The 18389-nt window shown below is 37.5% G+C and overlaps 1 protein-coding gene across 9 annotated transcripts in view; it reads left to right on the forward strand.

The window, feature by feature from the left end:
* Positions 1-8583: 8583 nt before the first annotated feature.
* Positions 8584-18389, forward strand: part of ATOH7 (atonal bHLH transcription factor 7) — a 51269-nt gene continuing 41463 nt past the window's right edge. For 2 of the 9 annotated variants that reach the window (XR_011151611.1, XR_011151610.1), the window contains exon 1: positions 8584-8772. Coding sequence is in view for 6 of the 9 variants with exons in the window: in XM_069019033.1 (XP_068875134.1) it covers positions 10405-10432; positions 14394-14905 (540 nt within the window). In the remaining 3 variants the exon portion in view is untranslated. The other 7 variants (XR_011151612.1, XM_069019036.1, XM_069019033.1 and 4 more) reach the window with 7 other exon arrangements.

Raw genomic sequence — 18389 nt, forward strand, 5'->3', positions numbered from 1 at the left:
ATTTATTTTAATATATTGCACATTTTCAGTTAACAGTAAAGGAAATTAGTTGTTGTGACAAATTCTGTTTTTCCCAGTACAAAAAATAGGTCTAAAGATTATTTAGAATTTGTGTGGCCTCATTTCACATCTTTTGTAAAGGATTTGGTTAGTGTTTCTGGTGCAGAGGATTTGCAGAACTGTTTTGTGCTGCTCTCTTAATTAAGACTGGTGGCATAGAGATGTGTTGAACCAAGAGCAAATTACGTGAAGGGAAATACAATTCCAAAAATTCCTGTGCACTTGAGTGTTATTTATTGTGAGACTGTCCAACAGAAGTTTCAGGCCACTGTAAGGCTGGAGTAAATCCATGGCTACATTCAACAGCCCAGACATGAACATTTAAATGCACATTTGCTTATTTTGCTTCTTTGGCAAAGTGTGCCTCTGCAGAGGCACTGCTCATGTAGGGGCCAGGAGGAAAGCACATAGCCATGAGGAGGGAGGCAAAACAAGAAACATTAGTGAGCAACAGAAAACATACAAGTTTATGGCTATGGAAATGAATGTCGAGCTAAAAGGGTTGTAAAGGAAATGGGAAGCCATTTTTTTATTCAATAAGCCATTTAACAAATTTGCTTAAAGGATTCATGAAAATGCTTTGCATTTCTTTTGTATTATTTAGATGAGAATAGACAGAAAACATACATTTAAAGTTGTTATTAAATTTGGAAAATTTTGCAGGAGGAAATTAAAGACTTCATGAATGTGCACACAGCAAGAGGTCATAGAAAGGAGCCATGTGTTCCATAAGGGATGGGATGGGAAATTAACAACAGATGAGGCAGTTATTTGTGGGAAAGGAAAGATTTCTTCGTCTCAGTATTCATCAGAATGACAGGGAAACGCACCGGGAACAGAGGGAACCTTCCCAGAAGTAAAAAAATCCCCTAAATTAAAATAAAGAGTGATGCTTGGTCAGGTAAAAATTAAATTAGTTCAATTAAAAACTGAAAAAAATCTGCCAATTAAGCACATTTGATTTTCCCATCTATTTTTTTCCCCCAGAGGAGTAAATCTGTCTTGAAATTAATTAAGAGACTTAAACAAAACACAGAACAAGAGATTTTTATCAATTGCTGAGTCATTGTTCTTTTATTTCCTGACATTTACTGTCAACCATAAATAAAAATTTCCAAAGAATAGGAAAGTGAAAGAACAAAATATGGTTTATGACAGATAGTCAATAATGTGTATGGTTTTTTTTCCTAGGAAGTTTGTTTCAGACTAAGACATTTAGATTTAATGTCTAAAACAGAATATTTAAAAATAAACATTTCTATCTCGATTGGTTTCTTTAGTGAGAGGTGCACTTTTACTTGGGTTTTGCCTCACTGATTGGCAAAGAAGGATGTTCCTTGGGTTTTAATGCTGTGATTCATATAAACCCAAGTTTTATTCACTTTGCAGTGTTCTGTGACTTTTTTTGGTGATACACGCAAACCAAGAAACTACTTTTCTCTATGTCATTTTTGTCCTGTTAAGAGTTGCAAAGTAGATAAGATACACCAGGCAAACCCAAGGAAAATTCTCCAGAACAATTCTCTAGAATTGTGAAGAGGCAGAAGTTTTAAGGAAATGAAGGAGGTTTGTGCCGAGCAAGAGGTGTAATGCCTGTGTAGAGACTGTAGAATGTGGCAGAATGTCCCTGTTTGCCACCAGTTGATGTCAATGGTGCAAAGACAGTTTGGATGATGTGGGAGTCAGGTTGAAAGATGTTAGGCCAGAGAAGAGATAATGTCGATCTGGAGCAGGGTGTGAGGTGCAACAAACCCAGGAACCTGAGTTTGAATTCAAATATATTCTCTGTTGACCTTTTGCTGTGCTTTGGATCCAAACCAAAGGGGATTGACCAGAGTGCCCATCCTACCAAGCTCAACTCAGGTTGGAAATGCCATCTGGAGGTCTTGAAATTTTTTTTCTGTTTCAGAAATCTTCCTTTCTCCATAATTATTTATGGCTGTAAATAGAAAGAAATTGTAATCTTAACAACTCTGATAATTTCAGTCACCCATATTCGGGAAGAAATGGCTCATTCCTGAACAATATAATTCTGTTTTAAAAACAGACTTTTGGGCTTTATTATGTTTATGTGTAGCAGCTTTCTGAAGATGTCTGATTGACTTCCATATTTAACATCACAGCCTCTTAACTGTATTTTTAAGGATTATGGGTATTAAAACTTCTGGAAACCTTTCAGTAGTTAGCTAATAGCAAAAATGAACAAAGTACCCTCTTAATAAAAAACTGCAGGCACTTTTTCAATAAAGTTACAATTTCAGCAGAAAAAAAATGTAGATTAAAAGGAAACACCTGCTCCTGTAAATTACTATGCTGCAGGTACCAACCCAGGAGACTCTGCAGATGGTTCTGTATTTGCACACCTGACCTCACCACCCCTTCATCAATCTCTCACTGATTGATTCTCTCCAAAGCAGAACATACCATATCCCAAGGTACTAGACGACACCTTTGAATTAAATTAGTTCCAGACAGAATACCAGTTAATTGGTATTTCTATTGAATTTTGGAAGTTCTTAACAAAGGTTTTGGTTGTCTTATCAAGCACTAGCACTGACTGAAGAATAATACAGTCAGTTCCAGGAAGTGCTCCAAAGGGAATTATACTTCATGAGGTGTAATCTTTGCTACATTTCCTGCTGATTCGGAGTGTGGATTAAGTTGTGCTATGCCCTTGTATTTTGAGATGGACAAAAAGAAAGTGGGATCTTGATCCTTAGAACAGTACAATATGAATTTATCGCTTCTGTTAGCCTTTCTTGCCAGCCAAGGAAAAGTAGGAGATATCATAAGTTCTGGGTGTTTGTTTCCCCTCCTCAATTGTTTTCAGACATTATTCTTTTAGTGAGACCTGAGACTGATTATGCCAGTCTTTTCTTAACTAGGAGAAATTTTCTTGCATGCTTCTTCCAACTGGACCAATGCAAAGGCCTTGTGCAATGTATTGAGACCTTACTGCTTTGGGAGAGAAAACACCGTTTCTGGAAAACAGCCTTGCTGAAAAAAGTGGAGACAAGCTTGTGTTCCCTGTCTACATGGCACACATGTTCCTGTTTTGTCTCCCATGTTCCTCAAAAGTTTTCCTAGTGTTTCACTTTTAAAGCATCCCTAATTCTTAAAACTGATAGCAACTTTATTTGAGACATTTTTCACTGAGTCTGAATTACACAAATATAATTATTACTGTGCTCAGACATTTTTTTATAAATTAGAAGGGAAAAAAGTAATATGTGTCTTTTTGCTTCTCAATTATATGTGAATAAGGCCAGCTGCAACAGAAATAGAGCTGCCTTCCTGCATTTTTTGCAGGAGTTGAAGTCCATGAGTAGTTGGTGACATAAACGATGATGTATGCAATTAAATGAGGATGATCGTGTAATTTATTTTGTATGGAAACAAGGAAACTTGTATAAGGGAAGTGGCTGAAAATACTTCTGTAAAAAGTTACAACTTCTAATTTGAAATTTCCACTGTGATAATAATTAAGTCTGAGAAAACTTTCCCATCCTCGAGTTCGTATAATTCAAAAGAAAACTCCAGTGAAATCCTATAGAATGCTGACATTCAAGACTCTTGAACTCCTGAAATAATTAGGAATTAAAAGAAACAATTAGCTTCATGGGAGTAAAAAACAAACAATAAGCTTTTTGATATCAAATGTTCAGTCCTTTTGCTTTATACATGGGGTGACGTGAGATTTTTGCTGTTCTAGCCATGGCTTATCACTTTGTTCTGTTGTACCTGATGGGAAACATTGTCCTTTGTGCATTCTAAGCCCAGCACTATCTATTAGCAGGCATGACATTAAGTGTTTCTTTATTCACAACTGCCTTTCCTGGTAGCTTTTAGAATACACCCATCACATCCAATTTGCGAGAGCTCGCAAATGTGACACTTGGGAGAGCTGAAAATCTGAAACATCAAATGTTACCATGTGCCTAACTAGAACATCTTAATCTTTTAGAATTGCCTTTCTTTTGATGGGGAAACCTCTGTGGCGTCCTGCTGTTCATCCAGACAAAAGAGCAGATGTGGAATATGAGTGTGTGCATGGGCACTCAGCTGTCTGGGCAGGGCGCAGACCAAGAGAGCTACAAGAGTTCCTCCTTAATTTGGAAAGCAGTAATTGCAACATCAGCCCTTAGTATAAACTTTTACTTAAACTGACTGAGGATTACTTAATTTGCATAACAGTTAAATTATAAAGTAAAAATCTAATGGTAAAGTACAGTAAAAATGAAGTGAGATCTATATATATTTTGTATATTTTATATGTGTGTGTATATATATATATGTAAATATATCTACCAATTGGTTTTAAGATTTACTTTTCTTTTACTCATATACTTGATCCTTGCCATTTTTCAGTAAGTTTCAAATTTCAGCAAATAAAGATAACCTTATTGTAAAGGGTTTTTTTTTAAAAAGCAAGTAAAATTGGACTTACGGAAAATACAAAGATTGAACACATGCCCTCACAGATGAGGTGAATGCTCTGCTTTCATTAACAAGTCACTTTCTAGTTGACAGCATTATGTACTGGGGTCCTGGACAATCAAACCTTGCAGCTATTTTTACCTTTGGATACTGGATTAGTCCCATTAGCTGCAGTAGGATTACAGAAACACATGAAGTTAAGCATGTATGGGAAATTAGTATAGAAGAACATCAAATCAGAATTCACATTTTCTTTCGTAATGGGATTTTTGTAAGACTTTTCTTCACTTAACCTTCTAAAACATTGTCATGGAATATTTATGTGATAATTCTTACATATTTCTAAAAGAAAAGAAACTGAGTCTGCAGTAGTGTATTTTAAAACATAGTATGCCCTTATGGACATACAATATTTAAAATGCCATGAGAGTGGATTTTTGATTTACACAACTGAATACATTAAATCTGAATTGTATATATCAACAGCATTTGATCCATTATTTAAATAATTTAGGTGATTAAATATATATTATTCTGCATTTAAATAATTTAACTGATTATATATATTCTATATGTGTTATATATATATTTTAATGGAAGTGCCTAGAAGAAGGCACTTAGCTGAGAAAATAGAATTGCAAAAATTTTACTAGATATGTTATTAACTGAGAGAATTTTTCTCTTTCATAATTGTGAAGCAACACTTGACAGTTCATATCCTTGAAAATGTTACTGAAAGTACTGTCACTTCCTATTTGTACCTTTATTTTCTTGGTGGTTATATTTACTTTCTGTATTTCTTTAGTGCAAAAGTGAAAGTTAAGAATGCTTCCAAATAAATATCTGGGCTTCATGGCTCTTACCCCAGAAATGCTCTGAAAACTGATAGGAATTATGTTTATGTAACAGTTTTGCAAATATATAAAGCAAAGGATAATCGACAAAAGTCTCATTTGTGTAACAGCTTTGACCCATTAGGGGCTTTTAAATCATGCATCACTGACTTCAGGGTTGCTGTTGTCAAGCTACTTACAGATCCTAGTTAAATCAGGCATTTCGTATTTTTGCCCTCATTCGCTTTTGTTTACCAGCAGGAGACAAAATATTTAATTAGTTTTGGGGCATTTGTAATCTCCTCTGAGCCAGCTCCAGCCACAAAGCTGGACGCCACTCCTGAGTTAATTCCAGCCAGGCTGGCCCTTCCTCTACAACATATGGGTAACCTCTAAGCCTTTAGCAAAAGTTGCAACCGAACTATTAGAGGGGTGGGACCTCCCTGCTGGGAAAATACTGCACCACAAAGCGAAAAGGGGCCAGCGTCACCAGTGGAGGTCAAGGCAACACTTAGACCAAACAGCATCTGGCAAACTGTGCTAACTAGAAATCAATGAGAAGCAGGGCACTGGGTAGTAATTTTATGCCTGTTTACACAAGAAAATAATTCCTTCTGAAGTGAAAAATGGTTTTATAAAAAGCTTACAGCATCCTATGGCATCACTCTCACCATTGTTCCTTCATGTATTTTTATTACAGTCGATAAACTATGACACCATCTATACACAATTTTGTTTTGGGTAAACAACATTAATTATGTTTTTGGGAGATGAGGAGTTTTGAGAGTCTTCTTCCTAATTGGCTAGGAATCAGCTGTATAACTAATTTATTTCCAAGGTGCATTACATTCTCTTCTTCACATTACAACGAGTCAGAGGGCATGAGAACAAGTAAAACAAAGGACAGTTCCTAATCTTATGGACCAAGTGTTCCTGCCACTATAAACTGTTGCACCTCAGTCCATTTGAAACCTTCCCATGTTTTATTATTATCACTTTCTGTTGCTGCCTGCCTCTCTGCTTATATCTCATCTTGTGGCCCTTGTTTTTCCCCATTGCCTTTCATTGCTTTTCTCTTTTTCCTAAAATTCCAGGTGCTGGTGTCTAATACTGTAAGCAGACTGCCATTCAATTCAGTGAGTTTACTTAGGGCTGAATATTAAATATACTCAGGTCTTTAGAGGCTCATGGCAGTAGACACCGTATTTTATCCCACACAGAGCTTCTTCCTTATGTACTTTGCCGCTTCTCAAAATGGGGACCATTCCCTATGGCTTTTGTTTTTTGTCTACTCATCAAGAAGTATTTCTCTTTTCAACAATTTCAACACTCACTTTCATCCTTAAACTAGCTTGTATTGTTCTGCACATTAATTATTTCTGTATTTTGAGTGGAGCAGTATGCAGGTTGCAAAGTGTTTACAGTACAGAAACTTTACACAAGCCATAGTGTCCCATAAATGGGTTGCAGCACTCACTTTCACGTCTCCTTGTTCTTGTGGCTACAGGTGCACGGAAGATACCAGCTTCAGTCTCAGGTCTTTATGCCTCTTGGTAGAGAATAGACAATAGACAGTGACTTTTCACTGTAGGAAAGAATGGAGAAAATCAATGTTTTTGGTGGAAGGAATAAAAATCTGAATGTTCAGAGTGGCTGTTATTGGTCCTGTCCTGCGGACATTTGGCACATGAGGGAGAAAACCTTACTGGAAATGAGATGGATTAGCTGTTCATGTCTGGGGAGAGAAACAGTGCTTTTACTCAGGGAGTACATTTATTTCACAGTTACAAATTATGCAGAAAAGTTTTAATATAGTAGGTAACATGCTGCAATTTTTTTGTCTACTTTTGAAGTACATCAAACTACTTGTTTGACCAAAATCTGCATGTACAATCAGTGTTTTTGTTTGTTTGACTGTAAATAAGATTTTTTTCTGATGAGGTATTTGGGAAGCTCAGTGGGAGCACATTCTTACACTCCTCTCCTTTGATACCGTGACACACCTTTTATATCTCCCTTTGTCTGCTTCCCTTTGTCCCTCAAGGGTAAACAGAAAGCTCCACTCCTGTAACAGCTGTCTCTTCCCTAGGCTGTGATAAAGTCAGTTCATTGCCAATACTAAAGTCTGTAGGTGCTGTATGAACAGATTTAGTTCTCCTGTGTTTCAGGAAGACAACCGCCAGATATTAAGAGAAAAAGGTTTATCAGAAAATAAAAAGGGGTTGTGTTTTCACACCTTGGTATTTGATGATCTTAAACTGCTGGCTAGGGAGAGCCTTCTAGGGAAAGCGCTTTTTTTGTTGTTGTTCCATGATGAATTTCCTGACTATTTCTCAGCATAGTTACCCATTCAGTTTCTATTCTTAGGGCTTTTTGTAGGCTTTCTTCTCAATTCCAAAGAAAAAAAAAAATTAAAGGCTAATTTGTGAATGGTCTTGGTATTTTTTTAAATGTAGAGCAACTGAAATTGAGGGGGTTTTTTTAACAGTGATTGCAATAATGTTAATGTGTTTCTTGTGCTTCTGATGTCATAGCAAACAGGTAATTTAAGAGTTACTTACTACAGGGTAAGAAAGACTATTTTTTCACAAAGTTGGCCTGGGAAACGGACTCAATCCATGATTGCTGTTTTGCCTCCCTTGCTGGTGTTTGGGAGGAAGGAGCTCCTAGGGACAGGAAAGCCATAACACCACCTGATCCAGCAAAAGGTTGATCCTTCAGCAGGTAAAATGTAATAACAAATCATACCCTCTGCTTGAGGTTGTTTGACCATGTCTATTGATTAAAGAAGAACACAGCTGATTTCCTATTAAGAGGTTTTGATTCATCTATTCTTTGCAGCAAGCTTGGGATTTTTGGTTTTGTTTCATTTGTAGCACTCGTGTTGCTTCAGTGTCATTGTCTCATTAAATTTAGCTACATTTAGAAACTTTTAAAAACAATTGTATGCATCCTAGTTAACATTTTCAGGTTCATAAATTGTTGGGCTTTGGCTGTTGGCATCTCTGCAGAATCCATTTGGGACAAACATCTCTGGTTTGAGGCTAAATGGACCAGCCAATTGTATTTGGAGGGCAGTGGGCACAGGGGTGAAACATGGGAGTTCACATCCGTGTAACCTCAAAGATCTCCTTGTATTTTACAGAGGTGACTGTGATGCACAGGTGTGAGGAACAGGCAGGTTGATAACTCGATGAGAGACACCTGAAAAAGTTAGAGAAAGGGGAGGGGCCATAAGAGAGGGAAGGACTAAGGTAAGGTCCTCAGGACTAAGGTAAACAACCGCTGGAAAATTGCTCTCTCCAGAACCTGGAGCTGAACCCAAGAGTCCTGAGTTTATACTTCCTTCTGCTGTGAGGAAGCATGGTCAAATCAGCTGATTAAGTATGTCCCAACCATCTACTTGATCTTTCTAATCCTGAGGTACCTGATATCTGAAAAGGTAATAAATTGTCACTTGTGCTGCTAATTACCCTGTCAGAGGCTTTATAGAACGGGTTAGGAAAACATCTATCGGAGATCAAAAACCAGTAATTCCTATCTAGAATCAGGAGGATAAACTAGATTCCTTCCCTCATCCGTTCCATGGTGCATAGTATGCATAGTGCTTTTAATAAGTCTCAAGCTATATAATAATGGAAGGTCTTTTCTGGAAGATTCTTGTCTCTCTGAAACTGGGTATATAGGAAAATAAAAGGTACTTAAAGAAACTGAATTACATCTTAAGTAAATGGGATCTGCTCTTGCCTGTGTCAGAATGCCTATGTAATGCTTAACAAGTATTTTAAATTGTTTTTTGAATTTTTATTGCCCAATGCTACTGGAGATAATGCTGATCAGGTTAATTCACATCTGAAAGATAAACAGAGAGTCAGTATTTTACCCAGACTAGTCAGTTCAGCTGTGGAGCAAACCTCCCACAGCTGTAATACTGTAGCAGCCAAGCTTCCTTGCACAGTTCTGGTGGAGCAGTGACCAGTGAATATTGTGCCAGGTCACCACGTGTGCCCTGGTGTGTTGTGTCTGTAGGTCCCCATGTGAAAAACATCAGGACAGCTTTTGCAAATTGCTGAGCGTGTGCAGGTGGAGTTGACCTTGATCGATAACTGTATTTTTAAGCACATGAGATGTAGGTGATACTTGGAAAATTCACTGGCTTTGTAAATGAGCTTATTTTGCTGCTTTAGTGATGTAGTGAGTTGCAATATCATTTTGAATGGAAACTTCTATCATGATCTGTCGTGTGTATATACAAAGGTACATATTGTAACCAAATTCAGTGTGCGGTGTCGATGAGAAACAGCTCAGTGTTTGAGACATGTTCCTCTAGTAATGTGGTAAAAAGACTCCTTTCTCCTTTTTGGTTTTTATGAGGTTTCTGACCTCATGTTGCAAAAGCATGCTTTCAAACAAAGTTATGTTGAAAGGGTGTTCTGTGCAGGATCACTGGGGAGAGCTCTGCTTTTTGAGCCTCACCTGAGGGAGGTGAGAAGGATAATGTGGAACAGAAGAGAAATGGGTGAATTGAGAAGTGGTAACTGGAGGGCAGTATGGCAGGTAGAGCCTTAAGTGTAGTTGGGGCAGTTACTTGAGCTTCTAGAAGGAAGAGCTCACCTCAGAGAGACTGAAGAGGAAAGTGAAATGTTCTAAGCACTTTATAGGAAAGGGTGTCCAGTACCAGGGTGGGAAGGCCCAGGTGAAATGACTGCAAACTCCTCTTGCAGCAGTAGATTGTTATTCCACTTCCAGTATTAGTTACTGTCCAAGTGTCCCTTCAGGATACAGCATTCTCTTGTGAATTGTTGGTATTGGATAGTCCTATAGCTGTGACAGGGAAAACAGTGCAAATAACCAAGGCAGGAAAGGAAGTGATTCTGCACACCATGGATTTCTAGCCTGTCTTGTGAGCTGAGTCAAATGTTAGAAGAAATTGGGCCCTTAAGGATGGACATATTTTCATAGTTACCCACCTGCTCTTAATTAGGCAGCATACAGCATGCCAGTCTTTCTGCTTTGCGCAGGGTAAACTACAGTGGTGAGGAGTCTTGAGGCTTTTAGAAAGGATCTACCTGAGATGAAAGAGTTCTGGCTAGAAGGGAGAGGTAAGATTCTTGTTTTGATGCATTGCTTGTTTATGTTTTTTTAAATACAGGTAGAGAAAGTAGGGAGGAATTAGACTTCAAACAGAAGTACTGCCTTCATTTAATTTTAAATTTAGTATCTGGCTCCAGTCAATCCCCAGTAAAAGTAATTTGATTGTGTTTTCCATAGTAGTACAGGTGAAAGACATTCATCTCTTAGTGGGTGCTGTGCTAATTGCATCTGTGTTTTTAACTTTGATACCTAGCAGACAATTTTGAATGGGTTTGTGTATGTAGTCATAAATTCTGAAACTAGCTAATTTCTTTAATGGATTGAAACTCTGCTTTATTTTCCTAATAGTGGTGAGTTGAAGTTGCTAAAATAATCTGGTTTATGACTGAAATAGCATTATCTGTCTCTTGTTTTTCTCTGAGGAAAAGATAATATTTTGATTAATGATACTGTTTTAGAATTAAAATATGACTCCAGAATAATGCTGCCAGGATCACTGAGTAGCACTAAATTGGTATCTGCATAGTTAGAGATTCAAAGATTGAAATTTGAGCAACTGGGTAGACACAGAACTTCTTTCTGGTGATTCTGGTGTTTTTCTGGCTTGAGATTATTTTATGACAAAAAAAAAAAAAGAGTAAAAGGGAAATTTTTGAGAAATGGTTGATGTACAAAACGCATGAAACTAAGTAAGTTGGGATTTAGAAAAGCTTTTAGCACCACAGTAATTTATCACATCAGGATGTATTAATAGCTTTTAAAAAACATATAATAAAAATATTGATAATAATTTGAAAAAATTTCAAACAGTAATATCTATGACAAATTGTTAAAAGTAAAGGGAGGAGGGAATAAAATTATGTAAGCACTAACTGAGACAACCTGAAATATAGAGGAAATCAAACCAAGTGAAAGAAACCTGTGAAAATTCCAACTGATACCTTTTCTCTTATTCATTGAGCAATAAAGCAGATTATTTTTTAGTTTGAGGTAACATTGTCATAAGGCTATGCAAGGAGGCTGTGCAAATGAACTAAATTGGTGTGGATGAGACCTTCATACTTTTTGTATTTCTCTTTCATAAAGCAGAAACTTTATGAAATTTTAAGTGATGAAAAGCAGATATCTTGATCAGCCAGAGAGCATTTTTTAGCTTTGCCTACGAGCTATAAAATCCTGTTAGCAGTTTGTTATTAGTCTAAATGGATCTTGGATCTTGTCCTGTGATTTGGTAGTAAATCATTTAAGCTGAAGTTACAGTGTGTTCAGTAGGAGAGATAAATCACAGCTTCTCTCTTGAGATTATAGCAGTATGTTAGTCAAAGCATGATAATGGTGGTGAATCAATTAGGAAGGGAAAATTAACAGCACTGTTGTGTGCTGTGCATTAGTGAAGTAAAATACAAAGTTTCTGAAGCACTGTTTTTTTCAGTATATTTGAAGTCTTTATTGTAATTTTTACTGGCAGGATATATTAAGTTAAAGAAAACTGCTGACATGTGAAAAAATACAGTATTCTATTTTAAAGGGGAGCTTTTAGTATTTATGGTATGAAGTTAGCAGCACCCTTAAGATGAAGAGTGATTAATTACCTGAATTGAGTAATAGCTATTTCATGAGAACACACAGTATTTATTAACTTACAGAACACCTTAATTCTCTGGTGTTCTTTTATGTGAAAAATCATTTGAGATTCATTGTAAGAGACGAAGGGTTTAGCTAACAAACTTCGTTGGGGTAGAAGGCTGCAGTAGCACTAAAACATGCTTTAGCAATAGCATGAAGGTCAGATGTGGATTTTCTTTTCTACTGCACATGCAGTACTTCCCATGGAGCATCTTCAGAAGCAGAAATCTCACAAATTCTAATTGCTGATCCTTTTGAGAAAGACATATGTTTCTGTGGGTTTTTGTAGGGAGCTGTTCTCACACAGATAATCAGAAATTGTCAGTCAGAAAGTGGCGTTTTAGCATGTGGTAGTAGCTCTTTATGTTTGGGAGAATAGGTCAGTGCACACAGATAGCAAAGTTGAACATTTCTAATGAAAAGTGATGAAGTTGTGCTTCTTTAAAAATTGAAGAAGTGGCATACATTTTGATAATGGAATAATGGAGACTCCCTACCCCAACTATCATCTCTGTTCATGATCATTAGGATGCGGAATATTAAGAGCAGAGCAACTGGGCGTAACAGCCGACGTTCAACATCTGTCATGCTGGAGTCCATTAGTGTTCAATTGCATCCTATTGTTTTTGGATTATTCAACCTCATTTCATTGTCATTGCTTTTGCTAGGGATTAATCAGCTGTTTACAACTACACCAAGTTTTGGAGTCATAATGAAAACAATTGAGCTATAGTTCTAAATATACAGTGTTCAGTCTCTAATGAAAAAAGTTACTAATTTATGAATGCTGGTAACAATTTAATTAAGTTTGAAATCAATACAGATAATAAATCATTGTGTGGCAGGTTTTTTTTTTTCCTTTTGTGTACATCATAAAAAGATCATATGGTATTTCCTTGTAAGTTTATGTAATTATGATTTTAATAATACAAGTACAGTAAAAAATGTTTTGATTATGGGGCGTGGGTGTGTATATATGGTGGCTCCTCTGTTGTTTCAGTTGGTAGCAGAATTGATCCCTTGCTGCCAGCAAACAGATTTTTTTTTCATATCCTCTTTTATTCTTGTCACTTATATAGAGATATTGCTAAAAAGGCACTTTTAATTCACATAAAATATACATATATACTTTAATCTGGTGTATTAAAAAGGGCAGCTTTCAGGTGATTTGTACACTTACATGTTTTTGTCTATAACTAGCACAACCTATCTATTTTTGCAATTATTAGATAAATCTATAGCTACATTTTAATTGTTTAAATATATTTAAATTATTTTAATGATGTTGAGTTTGCTGACAGACAAATATATAATCCCCTTTTTTCTCAAGATACTACTCTGATTGAAATGTTGTGTACTTTATACAGTATTTAAATTGTGAGTGCTGAAGGGTTTCTAATAATTTGAGTTTACTTATTTTGGTACCATATGTGCAAAACAGTGGCTTGGCCACATATCTTTTAGCTCTTTCTCCTTTTTCATTAATACAGTTATTTCTTCTATCCTCAATACTGAGCCAGAATTTTCACTTGTTTTAATGTATAAATACTACAATGCACAGGGATTTTTTTTTTTCCCCTGAGTTGCAACAGATTATCCATTGAAAGGATCTTTTGCTTAACTGCCCAGAGTCTTGTGGGGCCAGCCAGACACTACTCCAGATGGCAAGTTGTTAGGGCTGGACAGAATGGCTTTGGAAGACTTCTCACCAGATGAAGGCTGTAATGTTGGGATTTTACTGTTTGGTTTTTTTTCCCCCCTGTAGTTCCCAGGGTGGGAAGGTGCTGGGATGGAAGCAGCGTGCCGCCCGCCCACCTGCTACCACCTGTTTAGCTTTTGCAGTTTCTATAAAGCCTCATCTTGTCTGCTCAACACAATCATTGCTGGCCAGCAGGAGCCAAGGAAAAAGAGATCTCTCCTAGGAAGTTACATCTTGAGATCGCAACCCTTCGCCATTGCAAAATTCTCTCCTAAACTGAATCAGAACTTCACTCATTTGAAATAGCCTTTTGGAGTTGTGTCTTTAATCCAGTAAGATCCTTCTTGGATTAAGCGGACCATTTTCTTCAGTAACATACATTTTGAGAATGGAGATTTTATTGTTTTGTCTCTCTTTGAGATTAAAGAAGTTAAAAGAATGAAAGCATAAGACATAAAAAAATTCTTTGTTCTTTAAACAATAAGAAACAATTTTCAGACATTTCCAGAAGAACCAGAAGATCTTTTATTTTATTATATATATATTTTTTGATGCTAAGAAAAATACTCCATAGTTGATACTGGGTAACAGATTCAAGAGGTGTGAAGGCTACTCATGTGAGTGCTTTCCTTACCCCTTTTTAGGTACTGAATTTTTGCTAGGTAATCTTTGTGTGTGTGAAAGTGAAGCTGCATCCAATATGAAAACCTGTAAATCCAGTCACCTGGACTCAGGTGTGGAGTCAGACACGCAGTGCCGAAGTGGAGCAGGCTGTGTTGTGAAGTGCAGCTCGGAAAGGATGGAGAACGCTGCCAAGAGAAGACTGGCTGCCAATGCCCGCGAGAGGAGACGGATGCAAGGACTGAACACAGCCTTCGATCGCTTGAGAAAGGTCGTTCCACAGTGGGGTCAAGATAAGAAGCTGTCCAAGTACGAGACCCTTCAGATGGCTCTGAGCTACATCATGGCTCTCACCAGGATCCTTGCCGAAGCTGAAAGGTACAGTACTGAGCGAGAGTGGATTAGCCTGCACTGTGAGCACTTCCATGCCGACAGCTACCACCACTACACGGCACAGAAACCGGCCGCGGACAGCGATCCTTACACACAGAGGGTGTTCAGCTACCACCCTGAACACTTCCAAATGGCTAATTAGAACTTGTTGCCAGCTAAGAATATGCAGCAGGCCAGATGTGTAATTTAATAATTAGCAAGAGTTAATCTGCTTGACTAAGGTAATATTGGCATTATAATAGCTCATTCTTGTTTGCATCTTAAAGTAATTTGACAAAATAAATTTGCTCTGAGAACATAAAATCAAAAGGCATTTAAGATGATTGAATTTAGTTAATGCTGGTGGAAATCGTACTTTTAATTTGAAATATTTCTGATAATTGTTTCCTAGTTTATCAAATGTAATTGATGCTTTAATTAAATAAGGTTTTGGTGGTTTTTTTTACTGTGATGAATCATGACAGTATTTCTACAGATCATGGGACAAGTTGACCCATGCTGTAACTGAATGGAATAGCACCAGAAATGAACTTCATTCCATGTTTTTATGTCAGCTTTAAAGTTGCTCTTTAGGTTTTTTCGCATAAATGGTTCACACGGAAAAACTTTTATGATGTATTGGAGTTCTGGTCCTGAGAGAACTATCTTTCTTAAACTTTGTAAGTTTGACATATGGGTTCCAAAGTTGTGTAGGTTTCCTTTAATCCAATTTATGGTGTCTCTTGTATGCTCGAAAAAGAGCTAGTTTCAAGTCATGGAAGGAATGTTTTATTTTCAATGGTTGTAAAAACACGTGTGATTAAATACCATAAATGAGAATGCTTGCGTGAAAATAATCTAAGCTTCTAGATTTTTGTAGGCTTTAAATGATGGGATTTTATTTTCTAATCTTGTGTTATCTGGAAACAATAACAGATTTTGTAAATCATAAATAAAGTGTTTTCTATGTTATGTCCTCACCAAATATCTGAAATTCCTGCCTTAGGAATTACTTACCTAGTGGGTTTTCTACTCCAAATGTTACACTACTTCTATCACAATCCTGGCCATTTTATGTGCTGAAGAACCAACCAGCAAATGATATTTGCTTCAGTTACACTAAGGAGTGTATTTTATGTATGAGTTTGGGAAAAAAATGATGGAGCATTCTTGCAGAGAAGTTGAGTTCATTTCATCCCTGGTGATGTGCTGAATGGCCTTTTGTTTACTTGCTGCTTTCACTTGTGGGGGATAGAGGGGTCTGGGGAGAAAAGGCAGAAGAGGAAAGGAGGTTGGGAAGATGAAAAAACACGTAGGAGAGGATGGCTGGGAAGCAGATGTGTTTGTAGCCGGGTGTAGAGTGTGCAGAGGCTCAGCTGTCGGTGCCTGGCGTGGTGGCAGCAGACTGTGGAGCTGAAGGGTGCTTCTGCTAGTGCTGCTGAGGGGAGATTCCAGAGACAAGACCTCCCTAGTGTTAGCTGAGAGAGGGAAGGAGAAAGGGAACTGCTGTCCCACAACAGCTGGTGGTGGATTTCCAGCAGGGAAGGCTTGTGGGTTCCCTGCTGGCTGCTGCCATGTCTTGTATTTTAGGATCCTTTCAAATGACAAATGAGTAGCTTTGATAGGAGTTATTTTCGACAATTAAGCAGCTTTCAGGGAAGAACAAAGGCATTAATAGGAACTAAGCCCTGTTTGGGGGGGAGAGGGACTGTGCTGCAGGAGCAGTTATGTACAGAGACCTGACCTCCCTGTGTGTCTGTCCCTCACTGACGTTTCGCCCTTGGTCACTGTTGCAGGCTCCTGTGTTTCCTGGCATGGGAATTAAGGATGGCTCCTGGCATGGAGGCTGGGTTTCAGGCTGGCTTAAACACAGGTGGAAGAGGCACTGTGTATTCTGAGTAACTCCTTTAAACACCAGCCGTCAGGAATGGGTTTTTAAATGCATATTTAGCCTCTTTAAAGGTAATGAATAGTGTTAATTATTAAAATGTGGGCCTTTGCTTCATGTGAATTACATGAGATCTTTATCAGCAAGCAGAAAGTGGATTCAACCTCAGAGATAGGAAGTAATGTTAACAGAGACAGTAAAATTAAATGTTGTCCATCATATAGTCAAGTTAATACTGTTTGAATATTACTATCAAGTGGCAAGTTTGTGTATGTACTAACAATGAATACAATTCTTAAAAAGTGATGTGCTATCTTACCCTGTTTTATTAACTGCAAACTTCAGGCAGACACTGTCTTACCTGCACTGCTAGCACAGCAGTGGGTTTTTCATACTGAAACAGGAATAGGATGCAAATAAATCATGTGATTATGTGACATGGAAAACTTGGGTTAGTGAAAGATTCCCTAAAGCTGAGCTGGGAAGGGGAATACAGTACAAAAGGATAAATGCCAGAGTAGGGTGCAAGAGCACGACTGATGCTTCTGCACTGCTGGCATGTGATTTGTTTTTGTGGGACATGACATTGCAGTAATTCAGGTAAAAGTACTTAACAGCCATTTCTCTTCCAATTTTGTTTCTTCTGTGCAGCATTGTACTTTACTTTCTACTGCATATGATGATAGAGTTAAAAAACAATGGATTAACATGCAGGGAATGATTAAATGGTAGTGAACTCATAAAGAGGAACAAAGCAACACAAACCATAAAATAGCTGTGCTCATGTTACCAAAAATTACTAAGAATTGAAACTGAAGCCCTACAAAGCACTGCAGTGCCGTACATAGTGAACACTTGTAAATCAGGTCATGGTATCAATCTCTGCTGTTGAACAATATGTTAAGGTTATAATCCCCTGTAATCCCCATTCTCTTAGATTTCATTGTGCTAATGGGAGGTGGATGCTTATTTATACCTTTATTTTTAATTAGTAATATTGCTGCTGGGAAAATTGTGATTTTATCTAATGCTGTACTGGTTTTCTTTCTTGGGAGGGTGCAGTGTAGAGCTGGAAGATGGGATTTTCAGTTTACCGTAGTACTGACGGCAGCAGAGTAAATTCTCTGTAATAGCTGTCTGTCTATTGATTATCTACCAAAGCCTTTTGTGGAGTCAGTTGGGGTGATGGGAAAGTTTAATCATTAAAAATTCTTTCTGAATGCAGTTTGAAAAGCAGATAATATCCATGCTGGTTGGGAATTTTCAAACTCAACCACTATTCAGTAAGTCATTGGTTTCTTTTCATAGCTTTCCTTTACAAATACTTCAGTGACATTTGTGAAATGTAAACTTGACTGTTGACTTGGATTTGATTATTGCTCCCAAATATTTGTTCCTCAATGACTGTTTGATGCTGGTCAGGTAATGGCTCTGAGCCACCTTCTGTACTGGACTTTGCTGGTGTGGGCATTTCATACCCCCTCCCCTTAAATAATTATGGCTTCTATTGGGCCTCCCAATAAGCAAAAGCTTGGATGCTTGGTGTGTTCTTTGAGGCTGAGTTTTGTCGGCTCATAAATCTTTGTCCCACTGAACAGCAGTGCAAACCTGAAATACTTTTGTTTGTAGTATCAGTACTACATCTGATACATCTGTCCAATTATCACTGTAATTCTAGAACCATGTTATTGTTAGAGCATTGGGGCTGACAGATGTTTGCTTCATTAAATGTGTATTGCATACTGTACAGATACGTGTT

Source organism: Aphelocoma coerulescens, chromosome 6 (assembly GCF_041296385.1).
Source record: "Aphelocoma coerulescens isolate FSJ_1873_10779 chromosome 6, UR_Acoe_1.0, whole genome shotgun sequence".
Taxonomy (NCBI): domain Eukaryota; kingdom Metazoa; phylum Chordata; class Aves; order Passeriformes; family Corvidae; genus Aphelocoma; species Aphelocoma coerulescens.